Here is a 21,441-nt window from a genome sequence, read left to right on the forward strand (position 1 = left end):
GCTTGAATCTTATGTGGTCATACGGAAGTTGTTGTAAGGCACAATTAAGTATTGCAAGTTACTGAAGAAGTTATTCAGGAATCAGACAGCATTTTGGTATATGCTTGTATAAAATTTCAGTAGCTTATTGTTCTGACACAACATGCAAGTAGTGAACCAGCACCTTCACATGCATATTTTGAGAGAAAAATAAGTAAGCTTGGTTAGATGGGTGCTATCTGGCTTTAAGCCCACTTTTAGGCTTAAGATTCCCATTACATGGATGGGAAGATTCTGTGTAATGGGAGTGGGTATGGCAATTATAAACATTAATTTACTCCCAAGACTTGACAGAATAATGTCAGCCACCAACTGCCTTCAACTTAGTCCTCAGAAATGCCAACTGCTCCTGGTGCCCTAGGTTGGAAAGCCATGACTGTAATTGCTGTTATAACTTTAAAAAGTGGTGTCTGGGTAAGCACAAAATTATCTGCAGTGAGTAGCATGGTATATATCTGCACAGATGAGGAGAGGAAACTCTTTCCTCAAAGAGCTGAGGTGGAGGAGTTTCAAGTTTACTCAAATACTTCCCAGAATATCTCCACATTCTCCCTTTAATAAAGAAATTCAAAACCACTGTCAAATCTGTGTATGTGCTGAATTTCCAAAACTGTTTCGTAACTTTAAATGTTAAGAATGCATATGAGCATTCTGTACAAACCTCTCCTACCTGCTGTTGTATTTTACCTAGTTCTCAGCTCACAGACTATTGGGACATGGTTGAAATACTTGGGCAAGTTAACCTTTAAGCCTTTGGCAGCTACATATTCCACATTATTGTCCTCAGCAAAAGTAAAGTGCAGAAGTTTTTGCAAATTTCACCTTCAGGCACTATCAACAACAAAGTGTCTGTTGCCACTACTTCAAAATCAGAAATAGTATACATGTCAATTTAACACTACTTTTAACCTTCTAGTAATACCAGAAAAGACAAAACTTTACCTCCACTTAGACAAAACACTAGCAAACTTTGGGATCAATACATCAGTTTTCTGCTCAAAATGGCTTTCTTTTTTCTTTTTTTTTTTTTAAGTTTGCCTCTTCAAAGAGCTCCCACGACCCATGTCAAATGACCAGTTATAATGTTTAATCTTAAACATTCTTTTTTCTGAGGGAAAAAGGGTAGAATTTAACTCTCTGCTCAAATCTGGTACACTACCACACTCACATGTACAGGCCAAATGACTCATAATGTTAGTCAGTCCTCGCTAAGAAAATTACTACTTTGATTCAATTACAACATCACCACCAAGGGCCTTAGCAGCTATTATTTAACACCTACAGCCTTTAATACCAGACCTCAATACTGAAATCTTACTACTTCCCAAGTAGTAAGAAGCAGTGTTTCAGTTTTAAAATTCACTCACATAATTGCTTTGGATGTTGTCTCCGGCTATTACAACACATGAAGACTATACTAGGTAAGCCTTCAAGTTTGTTGACATTTTTTTAGCTTGTTTGTTTTCACCTTAACAAACTAACCAACCCCCGGTTTTGTAAAAAAACACAGGAGCCATCCTCTTATGGTAAACATTCATGAGGAAGATCTAGAGCTGACCATATGACTCCAAGCAATATATAGCTGCAGACACAAGAATTCATTCCTATGCCACCTGAGCAAACAATTAGCTGGTTTTAGAATTCTTTGTAATTATTGGATAATTCTAAGAATCCTGGAGACTGACTTAAACCAAAACTGCTTCTAAGCAGGTATTTGGAACAAGCTGTATATATCTACAATACACAGATATCACTAACACAATTACTTCAATATTCTGGATGTTAGTTGCTTACTTTAAATGTGTACTCCAAATGTTTGTCAGCCCTTTTCCTTGGTACTCCTTTCAGGGTTATCTTCTCAATGTGTACAGCTGAAAGAAAAACACCTTATTGTACATGCAAAAAGTACAGTTTAAAAATGTATCTACTTCCCTAGCTGCTATTGAGAATCACTAGTGCTATTTACTGACTCACACAACCCCACTCTTTCTCAGATGCTATTTTTCTGTAACAAACTGCAGGGGGCAGGTGCAGTCTTGCTCTCTATAAAGTATTTTTGTGGCCTGACTAAAAACCCTCACTGCAGATAACGGAAATCTGTATGTTACCTAAGAACTTACTTAGCCAAAAGGTCACATAAATACAAGAATGTAACCACTATAAGTGAAACGATGATAAAAGAAAGTAAAAAACCACTGATAAAAGCTTCCACATCCACATATCTGAAATATTAAGTAGTAATGAGAGCAAACTGAGGCAGAAGAGCCACATTTCTGAAAGGCACTGGGGTGGAAGGAAATGCTTGGGAAAGGCCTGAAGGAAACAGAAACGAGAGTTAGCAACCAGAATACAAAGAGGAGAAGCAGAAGGCTACTATAGTTATACTGCAAAGCATATCATTAAATTGAATTGAAAAGGAAGAAAGGTACTTTAACGTACTTGCTACTTTAACATTTCCTGCCCATAAGTCTACCTTATTCAGGAATAGGCAAGTTCTAGCTGTGACCTGGTATGCAGCAGCACCCTAAGGCTTTCAGGGCCTGGAGATTTCCTTGAGGGCACGTAACATTGTTCAGGTAATACTCCACAAAAAAATTCTGATGTAGCCGAGATGGGCTTTTCCCTTTTCCTGCTACGCTGGCCTAAGAATTCAGCACAATTTTACTCCTTTACAAGCACATCTTTACATGTAAAAAAATACTTATTTAAACGATGGTTTGACCAGCCCTACACCATCAATGCTTCCTTTCCATGCTTTTGAAACTACTTCTTTTTTGGGGGGAGGGTGGGAGGACAATGCTGCTGGCCAGCTAATGTTTTCCTTTCAATTTTTAACTGTATAAACATACATGGAAGCTACTCAGAACAACAATAATAAAAAATTAAAAATCAACCTCCTAAAAGTACATGTTACAAAGTTTATTATTGGAGATTATCTGATTATCATATCATCTAATTTAAACATTTTCAACCATTTTTTTTTGAAGTTACAATTGAAGTATCACCCCCCTAAAATATGCCATTTCTAAGAGAAGCAAGTATTGGCAATTTCCTGAAACGAACAATAAGCCAGTGTATAAACCTAATAATATTGTTACAGCTTCCAGTTCTTTCAGTAGAAAGATGGACAAATATTGAGCATGCTGGTGTGCACTGGTTGTGACCCTCTAACTGGGAGTCAGAGCACTAGAAGATCAGTTCATTTTTATCAGCTAATGAAGATTACTATGATTCGATGCTGAATTATTACAAAGCAGACATCCAAGATCAGCTAAGAATGCAAGACAGTAACATACACCAATATACCATGAAAAGCTGAATGATTAGTGATCTTAATTTTTACCTGCCTGGTAAAGCAGTGTTAGAAAAGGACTATGGCATGAGTTGTGGTAAAGTTTCTTATTGGCCAATGTTAAAATTAATACCATCAACTCAGTTGATATTTGTAAGTTAATTAAAAAGTTGATTCCCATGGCTGGAAGTGAGAATAGTGGTTTAAGTTGTGTTTCACTACATGTATACATTTAACATACATAATTATGGAAACTAGCACTGTCAACATTCAAAGACAAACTTCTTTTCTAATGAGTATGTGTTTATTTTAAACTATTCAATGTTTTCAAGGCTAAATGTATTTCTTCTCAAGTATAAATAAATTTTATTACACATGGTAGTACCTTCAGCTTCCTTAACTTCTTTTTGTTGCTGCTGCATGTTTCGTCATAGTGATACAAGAGGTAATTACAGTGTTGTTGCTGCACAGTTCCAACAGGCAGCTTTAAAATTGTTTCCATAATCACATTTTAAATATTCTGAATGGCTACAATGAGAAGAAATGTTTGAGTATACAAGCCAGTGAGGCATGTTATACCTCTACATCTATTTTGGACACAACACATGCATTCAGGAAGATTAAGTCAAGCATGCATGCATGACACTGTTTTCACTGTAAGTATAAGTCAATATTTCTAAAAATCATATTCATGATAGCTGGAAATAAAACCCCTATTTTATTATCAGTGCTATTTCTAACCCAGTGAAGGAGATTTCTGTAGCAGGTACTCTCCATCACACGCATGTATATCGAATACCACAAAATTATTGTGATACTTCACTGTAGTTTCTAACTATGATAATGCAAAAGCCGAGAAATATTTCACCTCTTTGCTAGATTCAATAATTCAACTTTTCTGTCCTTCCCTTACTTAATTCAAGAGCACTGCTAAAGAAAGTTTCTGATTTGTGAGTACGAACACTCTGAACTCTCTAAAAGGATTTGAAACAGGTTTGGTTTATGCCATAGGCCACAATCTCCTTCTGCATTATTTTTTGGCTTGTTTTTTTATTTTGCGGGATTTGGGGGGTTTGGGTTTCCCCCCCCCCCCCCAGGAATTAAAACTCAAATTGCCTGGCTTCAAAGTGTAACTAAACCTCCACAGTACAGACAAAGAACATGTATGAAGAAAAAAGGAACAGCAATAGCTTGCCTGGGTTGCCAGCTCTTCACTATCTGTAGGATAGCATAGACTAATTTTGAGAAGTGATTTGCTAATCTTGTTGGAGAATAAAGGGAAATAATAAACCTGTTTTCAATAATGCTTATTTCTTCAAAGAGAAGAAACTGTGCTGGCAATTGCACAGAAGAGTTCTGTTTATTCTCTGAAAGACAATTGACTTCTATGGAAAGCTTCTCACTTCTCCAAACTACCACTACTACAAAATCTCCCAATGTGTGGGTTTTTTTATTTTTGAGGGGCTTTAATACTAATCGAATAGAACTGAATCAAGTGGCAAAAGCTTTCCACTATTTCACAGTATCTTCATGTTAAGTTTTGGTTTAAAAAAAAAACACAGTTAATAAAATTGTATTAAAATTTTCTTGGTTTCTCGCAAATCCCACTTCTTTTTTTCAGGAGGAAGCCCATCTGCAATCAATTTTCATGCATGCAGTCACTAGTGGTTAGCAGCAAACAAGAATGACAACTTATTATAATAAAGAAAAGACCAAGTAGGCAGCAGAGCAGCTATTATACTTCCCAATCATTGCAGTTTCTCATTCAAATGAACAGCAAGACAGATGCAAGATTTCTACAACTACCAGGACAGTTTAACATTAAAGAACCCTTTCGAAAGAAATCTCAAATATACCTTCTCGCTGAGGTCTATGGGAAGCCATTGGCAGTCCATCGTGAGGTGCCGTGGTTCGTTCTAGCAAACTGGTCTCATTACTTGACATGCACTCACTATGCGAAAAGTCATTCTAAATTAAGAAGGGGAAAAAAAAAAGTCTTATTAGGAGTGTATTATCAAAGGGTGCACTAAACAGTAGAAATTACAAAAAAAATTGGTTCCTTATTTGGTATCCTACAGGAGAAAAAACTGAAGTTCTGTACAGTGGCAAAGAGGTGGTCATTAGCCATTTCACTTCTTACTTTTTAAATTTATTTATTAAATATCAGTTACAACCTCCAGTGTTTCACTGACCTTATTTTAAAAACAGAACAGAGTGAAGAACAAATCATGTGCCTTTAGGGTTTCTCAAGCTGGACAATACCATCAGCTCAGAACTTCATTACTAATTTACAGTTAGCATGACCTCTGTTAATTACTAACCTGTGAAGTCACCTACTTGCTTACACTCTAAACATACTCTCCTCGATTATATTCATGCACCATATCTTCAGCCTGACACCTTTAATATCTAGGAAAACAGGACATACGTCCCTAACAGCTAAATCCATACATTACCTTACTAACTAAACATTCGGAATGCAACCAGTTGCCATCAACACCCGCTCTTCCATAGGGAAAAGGACAGACTGAAAACTCATCTCCCCCGACTTTTGTATGCAGACTTCAAAATCATATGCCAAGAAGTATTACTGTTTCAAGACAGTGCATAAGGAGGGACAGAACAAGAAAACACGTGCAGCAGATGAAAAAAAAGAATAAACTAGGCTAACAATGACAAATTGGAGAAAAGTATTAGATGAGCATGGGCTTCAAGCGTCTTTTCTAGAGTAACAAAAGTCTGTATGATTTTCCCCAACTTAAGATAAAAAGGTATCAATTTACATGTTCTTCAATGATCAGGTCTTGTTAAAAAACAAACTGACCAATCAAGCTAAAATTCAAAAATGTTTTAAAATGTCCAATGCAACCATGTTTTGGGTTTGCCAGCTGATCAGTGTAATTCACATTTCAAGAAAATTACAGATTGCCTTTAAAGATGCATCCACAGAGAACTAGGGAACACTGGAAGTTACTAGTGAATCTATTTTAAGTGAAGCACCTCTATTTATCTGTAACAAGGACCATAACATCTGAGCTTAGCAAGTACCTAAATGCTATCAATATGTAAATACCGTACCAATGATAGCAGCAGTGGCAGCAACACAGAGGGGGAGAGAAGGTGGTTTTCTGTTTAACACCACAAATGCTGGGTTTTATTAAGCACTGGAAGCTAAAACAGAGGTAGATTTCTTAGGAAAGCTTTCAAAAGAAGCAAGTTAAACAGAGGACATTTAATGCACCACAAATATTTAGCAACTGGTCTGCATGAAAACTAGAAGGTCAATAAATATCTATCTTATTATTAGCTCTATATAACAAATAAAATATTAATACTTTTTGGAGTAGATGTGTACTGAAAGTTCAAAGTCTGTTCCTCTCATTCATGACTCTGCTGAAAGACATTCACCAAAGATGGATAGAGGAAAAATACAAATCTTGAAAGAGTTCTCTCATTTTTAAATACAGGAAGCTTAAGATTTTGGAAATAAGTCCAAGAATACATGTGTGTTTTTTTTTTTTCTAAAGGGCTTGTGCAACATAATGAGACAAACCAGCAGCCAAGACTAGTTAACGTTGTTTGGTACAGAAGTCCCTAAGACTGTCACATGAGGCACGCTAGAATAAGGAAGCACAAAGGTGTCAAAAGACTTTGGAATCCCCTTGCAGTTTGAGAATTCTTCATTGAACTTCTTCGGATTTGACACATGTACCAGCTAAAGCTGGCTTCATCTTAGTAAACCAGCTTTTTATCATCCATAGTGACATACTTTAGTGGTGGTCTTGGCAGTCCAGAGGTAAGGGTTGGACTTAATGATCTTAAAGGTCTTTTCCAACCTAGTTGATTTTATGATTCTATAGTGTTGGTACAATTGTGGCAACTCCTAACAATACATGCAACTCATTTAGGACCCAATAAGTACACAGGCATAAAGTCTGCCCTTGGCATCCCGTTAATTTCATCAGTCACATCAACAGCAGTACACATCTAGCAAGTGAACATCTATATGCCTTTAGATCACGCTGCAGTGGGCTGAGGAACTGAATGACATTTTAGCTGTTTCATCTAAATCAGTGTATGGCTTGTATCCTACCTGTCAGTATCTTCAGGTTTCAAAGCAATCATATTTAAAATACAGAGAACGCTTTATTTCCTCAAGATAAAACACCAGTCCCTAGACACTCAGTAAACAATTTCAGCAAACTTACAAAAACCAGTATTTCATGCTTCAAACATCTCATAAATTATGAGCACAATGTTAGACACGGAATAAAAAGGGAACATAGCTGTGTATCAGTGAGACTGCATTTTAACAGCTTTAGCACACTTCCAAGTTTAGGTTAATAAACAAAATAAAAATACCCACAAGCATGCTCTGGAGAGCACTTTCAGATCTCCTCAGAACTCCTACTGATACTGCTGTGTCAGACGTTTCACAGTAACTGTGGACATAACCAAACCCAAGCACTTCACTTTTCAAGTGTTAACTCTTGGTCATGCATTATTCACAAAACTGTTGGCATTTAAGCATTAAAAGTACCCTGTTAACACTGTGACTCATTTAAGACTGTGATAAAAAGCATTACTACTATGATTAACTGGCTGTGCCCAAACTACATAAGCTAACAAGTTTAGCATGTATTTCGGTATGAGTGAATGTCTTCCTGATGTGAAATCAAACAACCAAACCAAGATTTCTAGCAAAGATCAATTCCAATTCTTTAGCAGAGGTAAGGTCTTCCTTATAAACTACAGACACACACTCTGTCAAAAGCACTTGTGTATCTTTCTTTCACAGTGCATGCAGAAGACAACAGACATTTAGATTAACTCTGACAGAGGCTCTCAAACTATTCAATTTCTTTTACGTTTCTAAGATGCCTCTGAAATCATCAGCGTAAGAGCTGAAGGCAATGCTTCATTCATTTTAAGGAACAAGCTGAGACTTCCACCTAATCAAATACACTTTTTTTAAATGAACAAATGGATCTAAACCCAATAGAATGTCAAGTCAGACCTCCTTCTGCATTCAGTCAGGCTATTTGTTTTGATTAATAGAAAAATAAATTACACTCTATTCTAATAAATAACTGCTAGTTAAGTCAAAGAAACTGTAAGCAATTTTTAGAAGAAAGGTGTGGGAATGAGACTTACTTCAAAGAGGTACTGTGCTCAGCTCATGTCAGAGCAGCATTAAATATTTCTCTAAACCTCCTAATACCAGAAAACTGCTTCTCACCTAGCATATATATCATCTTTGTAACAGTGTCCAATATTTTTGCAGACAATTACTCTAGAATGGTACTTTTGGCAGCATTCTATACCAGGTGAAATACACCAACATTTGAAGGCTCCCTCTAGATTGCAAAATATTGCAAGGTTCAGACCTGTATTTAAAAAAGTCCTGATATCAACGATTTTATAAATCATTATATCTTAAAGAAGGTCAGAATTTACTCACTTGAAAAATGCTTTGCCTAGAAGGTTAAACCTGTAAGATGTACTGTGTGCACTCTGTGAATGACAGCTTTCACAATGCCAACTGAACACAGGAGGAGTCAGTGCCGTAATCCAGGGCAGTCATTGCTTTACCTTACAGCCTGCAAGGGCTGCTTCTGTGCCAGCTCCAGATCCTATCTTAAGCTGCATTACAACTCTTCACATTTGGTGTTAGCTACTGTGACAGTGCTACATCAAACACTCCCAAGTAACAAAAATACAAGTGGCATTGTCAAAGCACACAACTTCAGCACACAAGTGACTGGAAAGTCTAGGCAGCCCGGAGGGCCAATGAATATTAGGAATGACACAGCAGGTTGCTACCTGCGCCAGTCACAGTACAAACACAAGTCCTTTAAAACTGGGGATGGTGACAAGGAGCTCCTGTTGAAAGTCATGCTGTATAGAGCTAATAGTGCTAATCATTTCTTGTCAATGTATAAAATGCATTCACACGACACATGCAAGTGTAAAGTTAACTCTTGCATAAGCTTTTGCCGCTGTAAAGCTTTCACATACAAAGATTCACTGCAGCTCACAGCGCTGCTTCTAAAGATTAAAATACAGTGAAGCAAGAAACGTGGGTGGCCCCAAAGCAGTTGCCAGATAATTAGATAATCACATAGATCTTTGTGACAGGCTAGAGGATTAACTATGTTTGTCCTTGAAAGTGAAACAAGCCAAGAGAGCACTCTAAAAATTGTCTGCTCTCACAGCCTAGACAAGAGTTTTGTATCCAAGACTTCTTTTCTCATATGGTTGACAGTAACTGCCATATTTTAAAAAACACGTATCACTTGAGATGTTTCCTGGGACTGTATCATAGCCTGGTTTGGGTGGGAAGGGACCTTAAAGATCCTCTAGTTCCAAAAACCTGCCATGGGCAGGGACACCTTCCATGAGATGAGGTTGCTCCAAACCCCATCCAACCTGGCCTTGAACACTTCCAGGGATGGGGCAGCCACAATTTAGCTGGGCAACCTGTGCCAGGGCCTCGCCACTGACTTAGTGAAGAATTTCTTCTTTATATTTCATCTACATCTACCTTTTGTCAGTCTAAAGCCATTTCCTCTTGTCCTATCACTACATTACCCTGTAAAAATTCCTTCTCCACCATTCTTGTAGGTCCCTTCCAGGTAATGGAAGGTTGCTATAAGGTGTCCCTAGAGCCTTTTCTTCTCACTGTGGGACAGTGTAAAATGCTTTGCACGAGTACAGGTAGATGGCGTCTACTGCTCTTCCCTATCCACTAACACTGTAACTCCACTGTAGGCCACAAAGGCCAAATCTGTCAGGTACAATCTGCCGTTACTGAAGCCATTCTGGCTGTCCACAATCACCTCATTTTCCACATGCTTTAGCATAGTTTTCAGGAGGATCTGCTCCATGACTTTGCCAGGCAGCAAAGTGAGACTGACCAGCCTATAGCTCCCCAGGTTTTTTTGGGGGGTTTCCCTTTTTAAAAAACGTGGGTTACATTTCCTTTTTTTTTTTTTTGTTGTTGGTGGGAACTTCACCAGTCTGCTGTGACTTCTCAAATTCAACGGCACTTCATCCACCATTCCCTCAGGATCTGTGGATGCATCTCATCAGGTCCCATGGACTTGTGCACATTCAGGTTCCTTAGGTGGTCTTGAATTTGACCTTCTCCCACAGCATGTGGTTCTTTGCTATCCCAAGTCACAGCCTTTACCTTCTGTGACTTGGGTGATGTGGCTGAAGCACTTAATGGTGAAGACTGAGGCAAAAAACTCATTAAGTACCTCAGCCTTCTCCATATCCCATGTACCCATGTCTTCTGTTTCCTTCCAGAGAGTATGAATATTTTCCCTAGTCTTCCTTTTATTGCTGATGTACCTGTAGAAGTTTTTCTTGTCACCCTTGACATCCCTGGTCAGATTTAATTTCACCAGGGCTTTAGCTTTCCTAACCTGTTTCCTGGCTGCCTGGAAAATTTCTCTGTATTTCTCCCAGGCTATCTGTCCTTGGCTTTCACCCTCTTTAGGCTTCCTTTTTGTGTTGGAGTTTGCCCAGAAGTTCCTTGTCCATTCACACAGGCCTGTTGGTGGTTCTGCCTGACTTCCTCTTTACTGGGATGCATCACTCCTGAGCTTAGAAAAAGGTCATCCCTGAATATTAACCAGCTTTCTCAGGTCCCTCTTGCCTCCAGGGCTTTATCTCATGGTATTCTACCAAGCAGATCCCTGATGAGGCCAAAGTCTGCTCTCCTGAAGTCCTGGGGTGCTTGTCTGTAAAGGCAAGCCCTAAATGTCTAAAGTGGAGAGCCATCCTGCTTGGAAGGATGCTGCTCTCCATAGCTAACGTATGTAAGCTGAGCAAATCTCAGCTAGTCTACACATGACAGATGTCCAGACTCTGCCTTCTATTAATGTAGATGGATGATCAAAAAATGTCATGCTGGTATTGGTTTGGCAATATGCAATGAAATCTGTTATTTGATAGCCTACTAATCATCATGAGGAAATGACTGATGCACACAAGTCTTCTGATGTTTGCACTGCGCTTTCACAAAAGAACTATTCATGCATCAGCTCTGATGAGCACTAACAAGGGAAACCTGCTTACAGCAGCTGGATCACTTGATTAGTTCTATGTGTCCAAATATGAAAGCTTATTTTCCTGCAAGACTTCAGAAAATGTGCTGTTAGGGATAGCAGCCTTGCAAGCTGTACAGATGTAAACCAGCACAGCTCTTCCATTCCTTTGTAGGTGGGAAGCGGCAAACAAAACCAGATCAAAGAAGGCATCTTGGAAGAATCAATGTCTAACACATGATCATGAGCTACCAACTACAGCATCTGTACTTCACACAAATTTGAGTGATATCAGAATAACCATTAATAGAGATGGTGCCAGTTCAAAGACCAAAGCCATGATTTGCTTGAAACAATCCTTACAAGCTACCACCCTTACTGCTTCACAGCTGTGATACGCTGATACATAGCTATGTAGCTATGTTAGCACAAAGGCTAAACAACACCTTTTAAGAAGCAAGTCAGCTGAAACTGCATATATATTTGTGTGCTGCTAAACCCCCTCTTGATGACAACAGCAGCAGAGGACTGTGTGCCACTGCATCTGCACCCTACCACCTAATTCTTACTGTTGCCTGGATACAGGAATAGAACTTGCATACCATCTAATACTTAAATGGAAATCAGCACACAGATTTAGTAGTCACAAATGCAAACATACCCAGCAGCAATGCTTCAAAATCTGTTTAATGTTGACAATTGTGATGCAACAGATTGTCTCCCATGCAAAAAATCCACTACTGTCTTGGACAAGCTATTACCTAAATGCAACATCAAGACTTAAGATGATTGCCCTACTGACACTGCTGTTGAGTTAGCTTCAGTTTGCAAGCTTTTGAACTACACAATGGCACTCTCTGATTGGTTTGAGATGCAGAGAGCTGTCCTACAAGACTAAGAACGGAATCTGCCTCAAGATCTACCACCACAAAGGCCTACCAAAAGTTCTCTCTTTTAGCCACAGAAAACAACCAACTTAAATGCCTACTTGTTAACTTGTCTTTTCACATGCAAAATCAACCTCCAGAACAATAATGCTTATTCCACATGGAATCACAGGCCAGAGAAATGGGCAGACATGAACCTCATGAAGTTCAACACAGGGAAGTGCAAAGTCCCGCACCTGTGGAGGAGCAACTATAGGCACCATACAAGCTGAGGCCTAACCAGCTAGAAAGTAGCTTTGCAGAGAAGGACCTATACATATAAAAATGTGTATATAGACATCTGAAGGGAGGGTGCAAAGAGGCTGGAACCAGGCTCTTCTCAGTGGTGCCCAGCAGCAGGACCAGAGTCAATAAGCACAAACTGAAACACAAGAGTTTCCCTCTGAGCATCAGGAAACACTTTTGCACTGTGAGGGTAACTTGCAGAGAGGCTGCAGAGTCTCCATCCTTTTAGATACTCAAAAGCTATCTGGACATGGTCCACCACCTCTGAGACCTCTGAAGACCTCCAGAAGTCCCAGCCAACCTCAGCCATTTTGTGGTTCTGTGACCAGACATAAAATCCCGTAATATGTGAAATAGAAGTCTGCTTGGCTGAACATATGGTTCAAATGGGTAATATGCAACTGCCCTATTAACTTGTATCTAAGAAAGCTGGACTGCAGAGAGAGAACACACAGTTGCCCAAGAGTACTTTAAGGCATATTTGTTCAGTGAAACTATTTTAAGAGTTGCTGTAAGAGGCAGCAAGAACACACTATGAGGGAGACAGAAACCTTCTGAAAAAACATCAGCTGATTCAGGGAGGAAAAGCACACCATATGACAGCTTCAGCAATCACATGTCGACTACCTTGTAGCAAGGTGAAATCATCACAACTTTAAGACAAAGGACATACCGATCTCTTAGACAGCATTAACAACTTCAGCTATCAAGGCCTGTGGCGATGACCCTTAAGTACCAGACATGTCAGCTACAGCAACGATTTACAGTGCTGGGAGAAACACACCACATTCTTTCTCCAAGTCTCATCTTCATCTGAGCTTTTAACAGGATCTAAACCACAATTTCAGTGCAACCTAGCTAACTCATTGTAAAGTAGGGGACTTGAAGCTAAAGCCAGCAATGCAACAGTTCAGATGTTACAGCATCACCAGTTGGTTGCTCATCCAACAGCTTTGTGTAAGTTCAGTACTGCTACAATTCTATGCTGAGTAAGAAGAAAATTACTTGAATGTGTCATTTCAGACTAATATACGAATTATTTTCACAACAGTCTAGGGTGATGGAAAGCCCTAAAAAACATCTGCCCCTTACAAGTGGTTCACTGAAGTACAATTAGTACTGAGAAAAGACAATGTCTTCATTACTACTTTTAACTACCAGCAGAGAGTAGTATGTCTTCTTGTCCAATCCTTGAACTCAAGAGATCTAAGCAGCATAAAGGTATTCCTTCATGCATGGCTTTCCAAATAACAGAAAATCTGCCATGTTCTTATCTTGCTCTTAAGACACTTCCCAAGGCATTAATTCTCCTTTCACTATTAAAAGTAGTTTTACTTTCTTCGCCCAAAAAGGACAAGAGGTTGAAGAAAGGCAAGAAGCTCACAAAGGAATGCAGTTTCTAGCCAGATCTTTAAGCCTGTCCTCTACAAACTTCAGTGTCTGAAAGTATAAACCCTTAGACTTTGAGAAGTTCACCAAGTTTTGGAGAAAAAGCAAACATTTAGTATTAATTGTAGCTAATGGAAAATCAACTGTAGTGTTTGCTAAGGCAGCTATGGCTAGACACTGATATTGGCACAATGGGATGCCAGATTTAAGTAGATAGAATCCTGCAGGCTTCAGTGGTTTCATAAATACAACCATCTTACTGCTCCTGATTGCATCCTCTTCTGCAGCTCTGAGATGAAAGTCCTCGGTAGTCCAAGCCCAGTGACATCCTGCTATCTACAGAGAAGTCAACTCTGGGCAACGCTTAAAAAATGGACCACAGCTCAACAACAGTAATGTAAGTGCAAGCATTAGGAAGTCATGAGTATATTTTTAATGCCCTCAGTGCTCATTTAACGTTGGAGAACAAACTGGCATGGATTAACCCTAGTATAAAGAGACTGGGCAAGGCTACAAACTTATCCCAACACCTCATACTCAGAAAAAAAACCAACTAAAACAACAGAGAGCAGTGAAGTTTTTACTCCGCAATTTCCTGGAACATTAGCATGCACATTTAGTCAGGAGTCTTTCATTTCAAGCATTGTCTTTTATCTAGTTATTACTTCCTTTCCGGAAGACTTCCAGTAATGTTTCTGGAAATCCTTAACTCGTGCTTGGAGTCAGGGAAATTTGTGTTCAGAGGCAAGGGTGTTAGGTTCACTGAAGGAGCTGGGGTACTTTTTATCTCAGCAGGCAAAACGTTTAGATTTTCCTGAAGCATATCACCATTTATGAGATTTTTGCCAAGAGTCAAACGACACTTTTTATCTTTCTGTCTCTTATTTAAGGCAGACTCTGAAGACGCATTTTTCCTTAACTCTATGCCACTAAAAAAAAAGAGTATATTGCAACTTCAAAATGAGATTGCCTTTATTTCTGTTCTCACGGAGGTCTTTGATTCTAAAACCACATTCTACTACCTTGTTCTGCAAATGACTGAAGATCAATTATAAAAGCACTCTTCTAATTTGCAAAGTATACTATAATTAGAAGCCAACTAAGAAAAATACTCTGTAAATAGAAACTTTCCCTTTGATTGTAAGTAGAGACTTCTGTAAAGAATCCTCCCGCCAGCTAATTATAATACTAGTCAACAAACCATTATCTCCAGGAGATCGAGTATTTCAACACAACCTGAGTTCCATTACTGTCAAGTATGCCTGATTGAATGTTCCAATGTCTAACGCAAGCCACATATATTATTTTAGCACATATTCAGATCTCCTTCAGCCTTTCAGTGTTCTAATCAGATCTTAGATGGGATGGAGCAAGATACAAACAGCTCTGATACTGATGCACTCACTAAACAAATATAATCAACACAAGAATGGAGCTACGTGATCTTTTGCTTAAACCAGTATACGCAGCGGTATCAGCAGACTCTTTGAACAATAATACTTGTTTTATGACTACAGATGTGAATGCTGCCGATTTATTCTTACACTTCAACTTCAAAGTTCATATTTGGCACAATTTAATGTACCATTGACTTTTCTTCCAAAAGGTGCTCTTACAAATTACGTGTTAAGAATCTGCAAATTGTAGAGTTTCTACCTTAAGAAAAAAAAATCAGAAAAATTTCTTAAAGAAACAAAGTTTATGCAATTATAAGGCAATCCTACTCCTAGCCCATCCTGATCCAACAGTCCTCTCTCCTACAACTTTTGAATTTGTCAGTGAACTTTTCTTTTGTATGTATCACTAAGAAATGTTAAGTTCTCAAAGGATCATTAAAACAGGAGACCAAGAAGAGCAACAATCCTATTAATTGTCAAGAAGTAACTTTAATGCGAGCTTAATCTTACCAGATGGCACAGATCCTACCCAGAAATCATAATACCAACCATGGGAAAAAGCAAACTGCTTTATATTGCAGTAGATGTCTGTTCAGCACAAATTCTTTACAGGTGAACTCACTGTAGCTAAATATTACAGGTTCTCGAAACCTGAGGCCATTTTGTGAGACATGCAACAGCCCAGTCCTTGCCGTAAAGAATTCAGAACCTCAACTTGACCAATGAACTACGTGGTTGAGCTCCCGGTCTGCACTCCACCACGCGTGCAGGCTGATTTCACATCACGGCGCTCTCCAGAAGTACAGAGCATCTCAGGGGTCATGTGAGCACCAGCTCTGCTACCACCTGCAGACTGCTCACCAGGGTGAGCTCCGCAAGCCCGCGAGTGCCGCGGACTGGAAGCCCAGCGCTGCGCTAGCAGCCTTCCGGCACACCACTTCTCCCGTGGTTCATCCGCACTACTGTCCCTACCCGTTTGGGACAGACCTTCTCTCAAAGCCCCGGGGTCTTCCCAACTCCCTTCTCGCCCCGGCGCCGCTCCCTGCAGCAGCGTTCCGGCCGCAGCCCCCCCTCGGGGAAGAGGGTGTGGGGTTGTGTGGCAGTGCCACACCGCCCTCCCTCCCACTGGGCAGCCGGGAGCGCGGGCCCCCTCCGAGGTACGGAGGCGGCAGAATCCGCGCGTGACCGGGCCTACGCGCGGCTACGGCGGTGCGGGACAGCCGCGCGCGGCCCCGTTATGCAACACAGGGCGACTTCCCCCCCCCACCGGCGGGACAGAGGGAAACCGCCCTGCGGACACGTGACCAGGAGCGCAGGCGCCGCCGCCATCTTGGATGGGGGCGGGAAGCGGCGGTGACCATCCGCCGCCGCAGCCCTGCCCAGGGACGGGCCTTGCCGGGGACTGGCCCTTCCGCACCCACCGCCACGGTGGGGACGGGCGGAGGGGGACGGGCTGCGCCCTCACAGGGCGGCGTGACCCCATGATCGACCCTTCCGCCCGCAAACAAAGCGAGCTGTCGCCTCCCCAACCCCCCACGCGGCCGCTCTCATCCCGGGAAAACGGAGAGACCGGCGGCCGTTACGGGGCTCCTCGGGGTGGGGTCGCGCACCCCCCCCCGCTTATCGCTCGCTCTGCCCTGGCAGGCCCCTGCTGTCGCTGTGTAACGGGGAGGAGAAAGTTTAAGCCCTTCTTCCAGGTCCGGCCACTACAAAACGTGACAGGAACCGCCTGCTCCGGGCATTTCCCGTGCAGAGGCGCGGCAGCCCGCGGGGCACGGCCCGGGACGGGGAGGGCAGGCCGACCGTGGTGAGGGCGGAAGGTGAAGCTGTCGGAGCTAAAGAGGTGCAACTGGGACGGCCACGGGCGGGTCACAACCCAAGAGGGCGCCCAGCCCTTCCAACCCGAGGCCGGCCAGAGGAAAATTCAAAGAGGTCTTTATGAACCGGTTTCGTTCACAAATGCAGATCCCTGAAGGCACTTAGGAGGGCCATTTTGGTCCTGTGTGGACTACGGAATATGTGATGTGCATGTTCAGCCAAGCTGACTCGGGCCTCTCAATGCTCCCCGAGTAAACAAAACCACCACCACCACTTGGAAGGCTGCTTTTACACCAGAGCCAGGATGCTGCACAGAACAGACTTCAATTCCAATAGTCCATGAGAGCCTGATCTCCCAGTGTATTTGGTGGGACACACTGAGAAGCTACCCCTGATGTGCTAGTTCTGGGCAAGGACTATGTTTCCTGTTATCAGCACTTCAAACCCAGAAAGAACAGTGTCCAGTCTTACCACTTCCTACCACTCATCTTCTCCCTCTCAACATGGACTTCTAGGATTCATTTTGGGATAGAGCTACACTCGATACAGGCCAGTGAGCCAGAATAAATACTTTTGGGACTTATGCTATGAATTCATTATGATTTCAGTACTGTAACATCTACCCACTAGTTTACAACCTAGTAAATTGCTTTGGCCTTAAAATGATGTAAGAATTCACTTAATGTACTTAAAGCCTTAGAAATTCACACCCATCTCTTCTGGGTATTCCTTAAGAGCATATCCCATCTTTAGCACTCAGAAAAAGGAGCCATTCGTTTGGTGTGGCAGACAACATAAAACAGGCCTCTAGGAGTGGATGAACTGGACAGCACTGCAAGTAAACTCCAAAACCAGAACCCTTACTGCTTTGTACCCTTTTCAGGTTAGTTCCCAATGATGTGTTTGGCTGAACAGCCTTATAAACACCCCATCTTCCAGCCCTTTCTTCCCCTTTGCATGACAGGCCATCTGTAGAGCAGAAACTGCAGAGCTTCAACACGATAGCTTGGCTGCATAAATATGGGGCAGATTTTAAAGGCATTGCTCACCAAGAGGGCAGCAATGAATGGCACTGGGGGAAACCTCAGTCTAAACATAGCTGCTGCTGCACCGGAGAATGCCTCAGTGCCACTTGAAGTCTTCATTCTTGGTGACAGCCACCTTCTAGCAACAAGTGGCACATCTGTTTTCAAGATGTGCTCTGCTGCTTCCTGACAGCCACACAGAAAATCAGCTTTCCTCTGAACAGAAGCTCCTGTTGTAGCATTTCAATGTGCTGCTTTAGTAGAATGATTACCACCCTTTCCCAAACATCATCAGCCACCTTACTGAATGTGGCTTTCCACAGAACCAGACCTAGAGCTGATGACCCCTGACTGCTACCTTGATCCCTGACAAGTCTCATTTGGAGGGGAGGGAAAGAACAGGGTCCACATAACAATTATTTCAAGGCATTCTATTGTTTTAAGCCCCTATAAAATGCTCTCTTAGGACGTACGGTTTCTATCTAACATTATTATCACCACTGCAAGTTTAGTCCAGCTATTGCTTGTACTTCTGCATGGTACAACTACTTCAGTGGCCTACAGCACAGGAAGCAGCCTGGCAGTACTCTGCACCCTGCGCTCCAGCAAGGCAGGGTTCAAAAAGCAGTGGTCCAGAAAGCATGGCAGGCTACAAAAAGCGGTCTTCCCTCCCTCCCCAGTTCGTACTAGACACTCTACAGCAGCGTGTGGGGGTGGCCAGCACCTACGCTGCCGAGGGGATAAGGGGGAATAGGGCAAGCTACCAGGCAAAACGGGAGGGGGGAGGATCCCACGGCGAGGCTTCGGGGAAAGGCAAGGGGCTGCCCTCAGCTCGGAGAAAATCGGGAGGCGGTGAAGGAAAAAGGAGGAGAAGGAGCAGGAAACCGCCCGATGAGATGGCGCAGCGCGAAGAGGCCAAGACATGGCATTACCTGGGCTTGGTGGCGGCCGAAGCCCTCCTCTTCCTGGTCCCCGCACAAGGCCCTCCTTAGCCGCTCCAGATGCTCCCGCAGGGTGACCCGCTGGTGGAAAGAAAAGGCCGGGTGGAGCGAGGCCATAGTGAAGAGCAGGAGCAACTCCTCTTGTGCGCCGAAGCCCAGGCCCTGTGCGGCAGGGAGGCCGGCCTGCCCGTTTTCCCCGGCTCCGTCCATCACCATCACCACGTCCTCCTCCTCCTCCTCGGCCCCCTCCTCCTCGGCGGCGCCCGCCTGAGGCCGTCGTGCCGGCCAGCTCTGCAGTATGGAGTCCACCTGGGGCAGGAGGCGGTGGAGGCGGCCGGCGGCCTCGCGATTCTCGGAGCCCAGCAGGGCCAGGTAAACGATGAGCTTGGAGCGCACGGCTGGGTCGCGGAAGTCGCCGAGCTGCCCGGGGTCGCTGAGCCCGTTCGCCTTCGCCTCCGAGTCGCGGAGGCAGTGGTAGTCCTTGCGGGCCAGGTCTTCCAGGCAGGAGCCCAGGAACCGCAGCTCCAGCGGGTTGCACAGGTCTAGCAGTCCCACCATGAACTCCAGCCGCTGCGCCGAGCCCAGCACCAGCCCGAACCACTCGTACACCGTCTCCTTGTCAGTGCGGGCCGCCGCCGAGCCGGGCCCGCCGCCGGCCGGCGCGGAGGCGGGGGGCGGGGGGCCAGGCCCAGGTCCCGGCCCCAGGCCGTGCAGCTGGCTCGGCCTCTCCAGCCCGCACCCCCTCCCCGCTGCGGCGCCCCCGCGGGCGGGCGCCCGGGGCACCTGCTGCAGCTGGAGGTGACAGTCCAGGGCACCGCCAGGCTCCTTCAGCCCCAGCCCCGCGGCGGCCGCTGCCGCCTCTTCCGCCGCCGCTGCCGCTGCTGCCTTGTGGCTCGTCTGCTTCAGGGGCAGCTTCATCTTCAGCATCCTCGGCGCGGGAGGGGCGCGAGCATCCGACGGGGCCCGGCTGCGGGTCGGGGCCCGGCCGGTAGCGGGAGGTCGCGGCCGGCGTTCACGGGGAGCCGTTCATGCTGCCGCGGCCCTGCCGGCGCGGGAGAGGCGCGCGCAGGGGCAACGTTCCCGGCGGGTGCGCGCGTGGGGAGTGGGCGGGAGGGCGGGGGAAGAGCGGGCCTCGCGTGCAGCGGTGGCTCCCGCAGCGGCTCCCCCTCCCCCCCGTCCCCGGCGGCCGGGCGCGCGCGCAGAGTAGGAGGCTGCCGTTAGCGCTCGCGGCCCCGGCCGGCGCGGACTGAGACCCAGCTCCCCGCGGGGGGCAGGGCAGCGGGACGCGGCCGGCAGGGGGCGGGCGGAGAGCACCTCTCCGCCTATCGGCACCGACGACGTCAGCGCGCTCGCCGCCGTGCGCGGTGGGCATGGGCCTGGGGCAGCCCGCGCGCTGGAGGCCGGACTGGGCGGCCAGGGTTTGGCTGAGGTCCGCTCAGCGGGCGGCTCGGGGTTAGGCGGGGGCTGCCTTCTCCGCGAGCGGCGCAGCACAGGTCGCACCGCTGTGTGCTCCGTGCCGCCGGGCGGGCCCGGGGCTATGCTACCGCTCATATTCGGGAGCGCTCCTGAGCAAGGGAGGCGAGGCCGCTTCTCGTCTCTTAACAAGTGGGAGCGGGCGGAGCTGGGCGGCTCCCCGGGCCCGGATGGCGCTGCGAGGAGGGGCAGTGCTTCGCGATGTGGCCGCGGAGTCGTATCTTCCCCAGCTGACCTATGGCAGCGGCCTGACACCTAGCTGAGCCTCTCTTCTGCTTCATGAGTGCAGTTCTCGCTCAGATGGGAACAGCTCGGTGGCTCACCGGAGAGCAGTGGAGGAGCAAGCCTCCGTATCTCCTCCTAGCTAAAAGATCTTCCTGAGATAAGGCCGTGCTGGATTGATGAGATTTCTAATTCAACTGAAACTACTGCTGTTGTAAGATGCCTCACTTAAATTAGTACTGTTACCGTGCCATGTGGCTTTCTACCAGGCTGTTTTACAGTAGGGAAATACAAGGACCGTTACAGAAAAAGAGTATGGTAAAACAGCCAAGGGATAGTCCATCATGAAATACTAGGCTTGCTTCATTCTCATTGCCCCTGTTCTGTTCCCAGCTGCTGTGATCCACGACGACGAAGAGCCTACAATTATAAGATCAAGCAGTACTCTGAGTAATCAGAAAGTTGCAATGCTCCTTGCTTTGCTTCCCACACATTTATATAAAGACAGTGTATTTGAAAACAGAACCAAGCATGTGGCTTGCAGAATAACACAGGGGAAAATAAAATGTGTTTTAATTACAATTGTGCCAAGCAGCATCCCCAAACTGCTTACAGCAAC

At 44.3% G+C, this 21,441-nt stretch overlaps 1 protein-coding gene across 8 annotated transcripts in view; it reads right to left on the bottom strand.

Moving 5' to 3' along the window:
* The window catches only part of ZCCHC2 (zinc finger CCHC-type containing 2), a 44,809-nt gene extending 24,433 nt beyond the window's left edge, over positions 1-20,376 (bottom strand). For all 8 annotated transcript variants that reach the window (XR_009724460.1, XM_061346652.1, XM_061346657.1 and 5 more), the window contains exons 1-3: positions 19,119-20,376; positions 5,188-5,299; positions 1,834-1,910 (exon numbers count right to left, since the gene is read on the bottom strand). Coding sequence is in view for 7 of the 8 variants with exons in the window: in XM_061346652.1 (XP_061202636.1) it covers positions 1,834-1,910; positions 5,188-5,299; positions 19,119-20,054 (1,125 nt within the window). In the remaining variant the exon portion in view is untranslated. The remainder of the gene's footprint in view (positions 1-1,833; positions 1,911-5,187; positions 5,300-19,118) is intronic.
* Positions 20,377-21,441: the final 1,065 nt, after the last annotated feature.

The sequence above is a fragment of the Neopsephotus bourkii genome, unplaced genomic scaffold (assembly GCF_033783945.1).
Source record: "Neopsephotus bourkii isolate Nb327-2 ecotype Australia unplaced genomic scaffold, CSIRO-AGI_Nbou_v1 NB_272, whole genome shotgun sequence".
NCBI lineage: Eukaryota > Metazoa > Chordata > Aves > Psittaciformes > Psittacidae > Neopsephotus > Neopsephotus bourkii.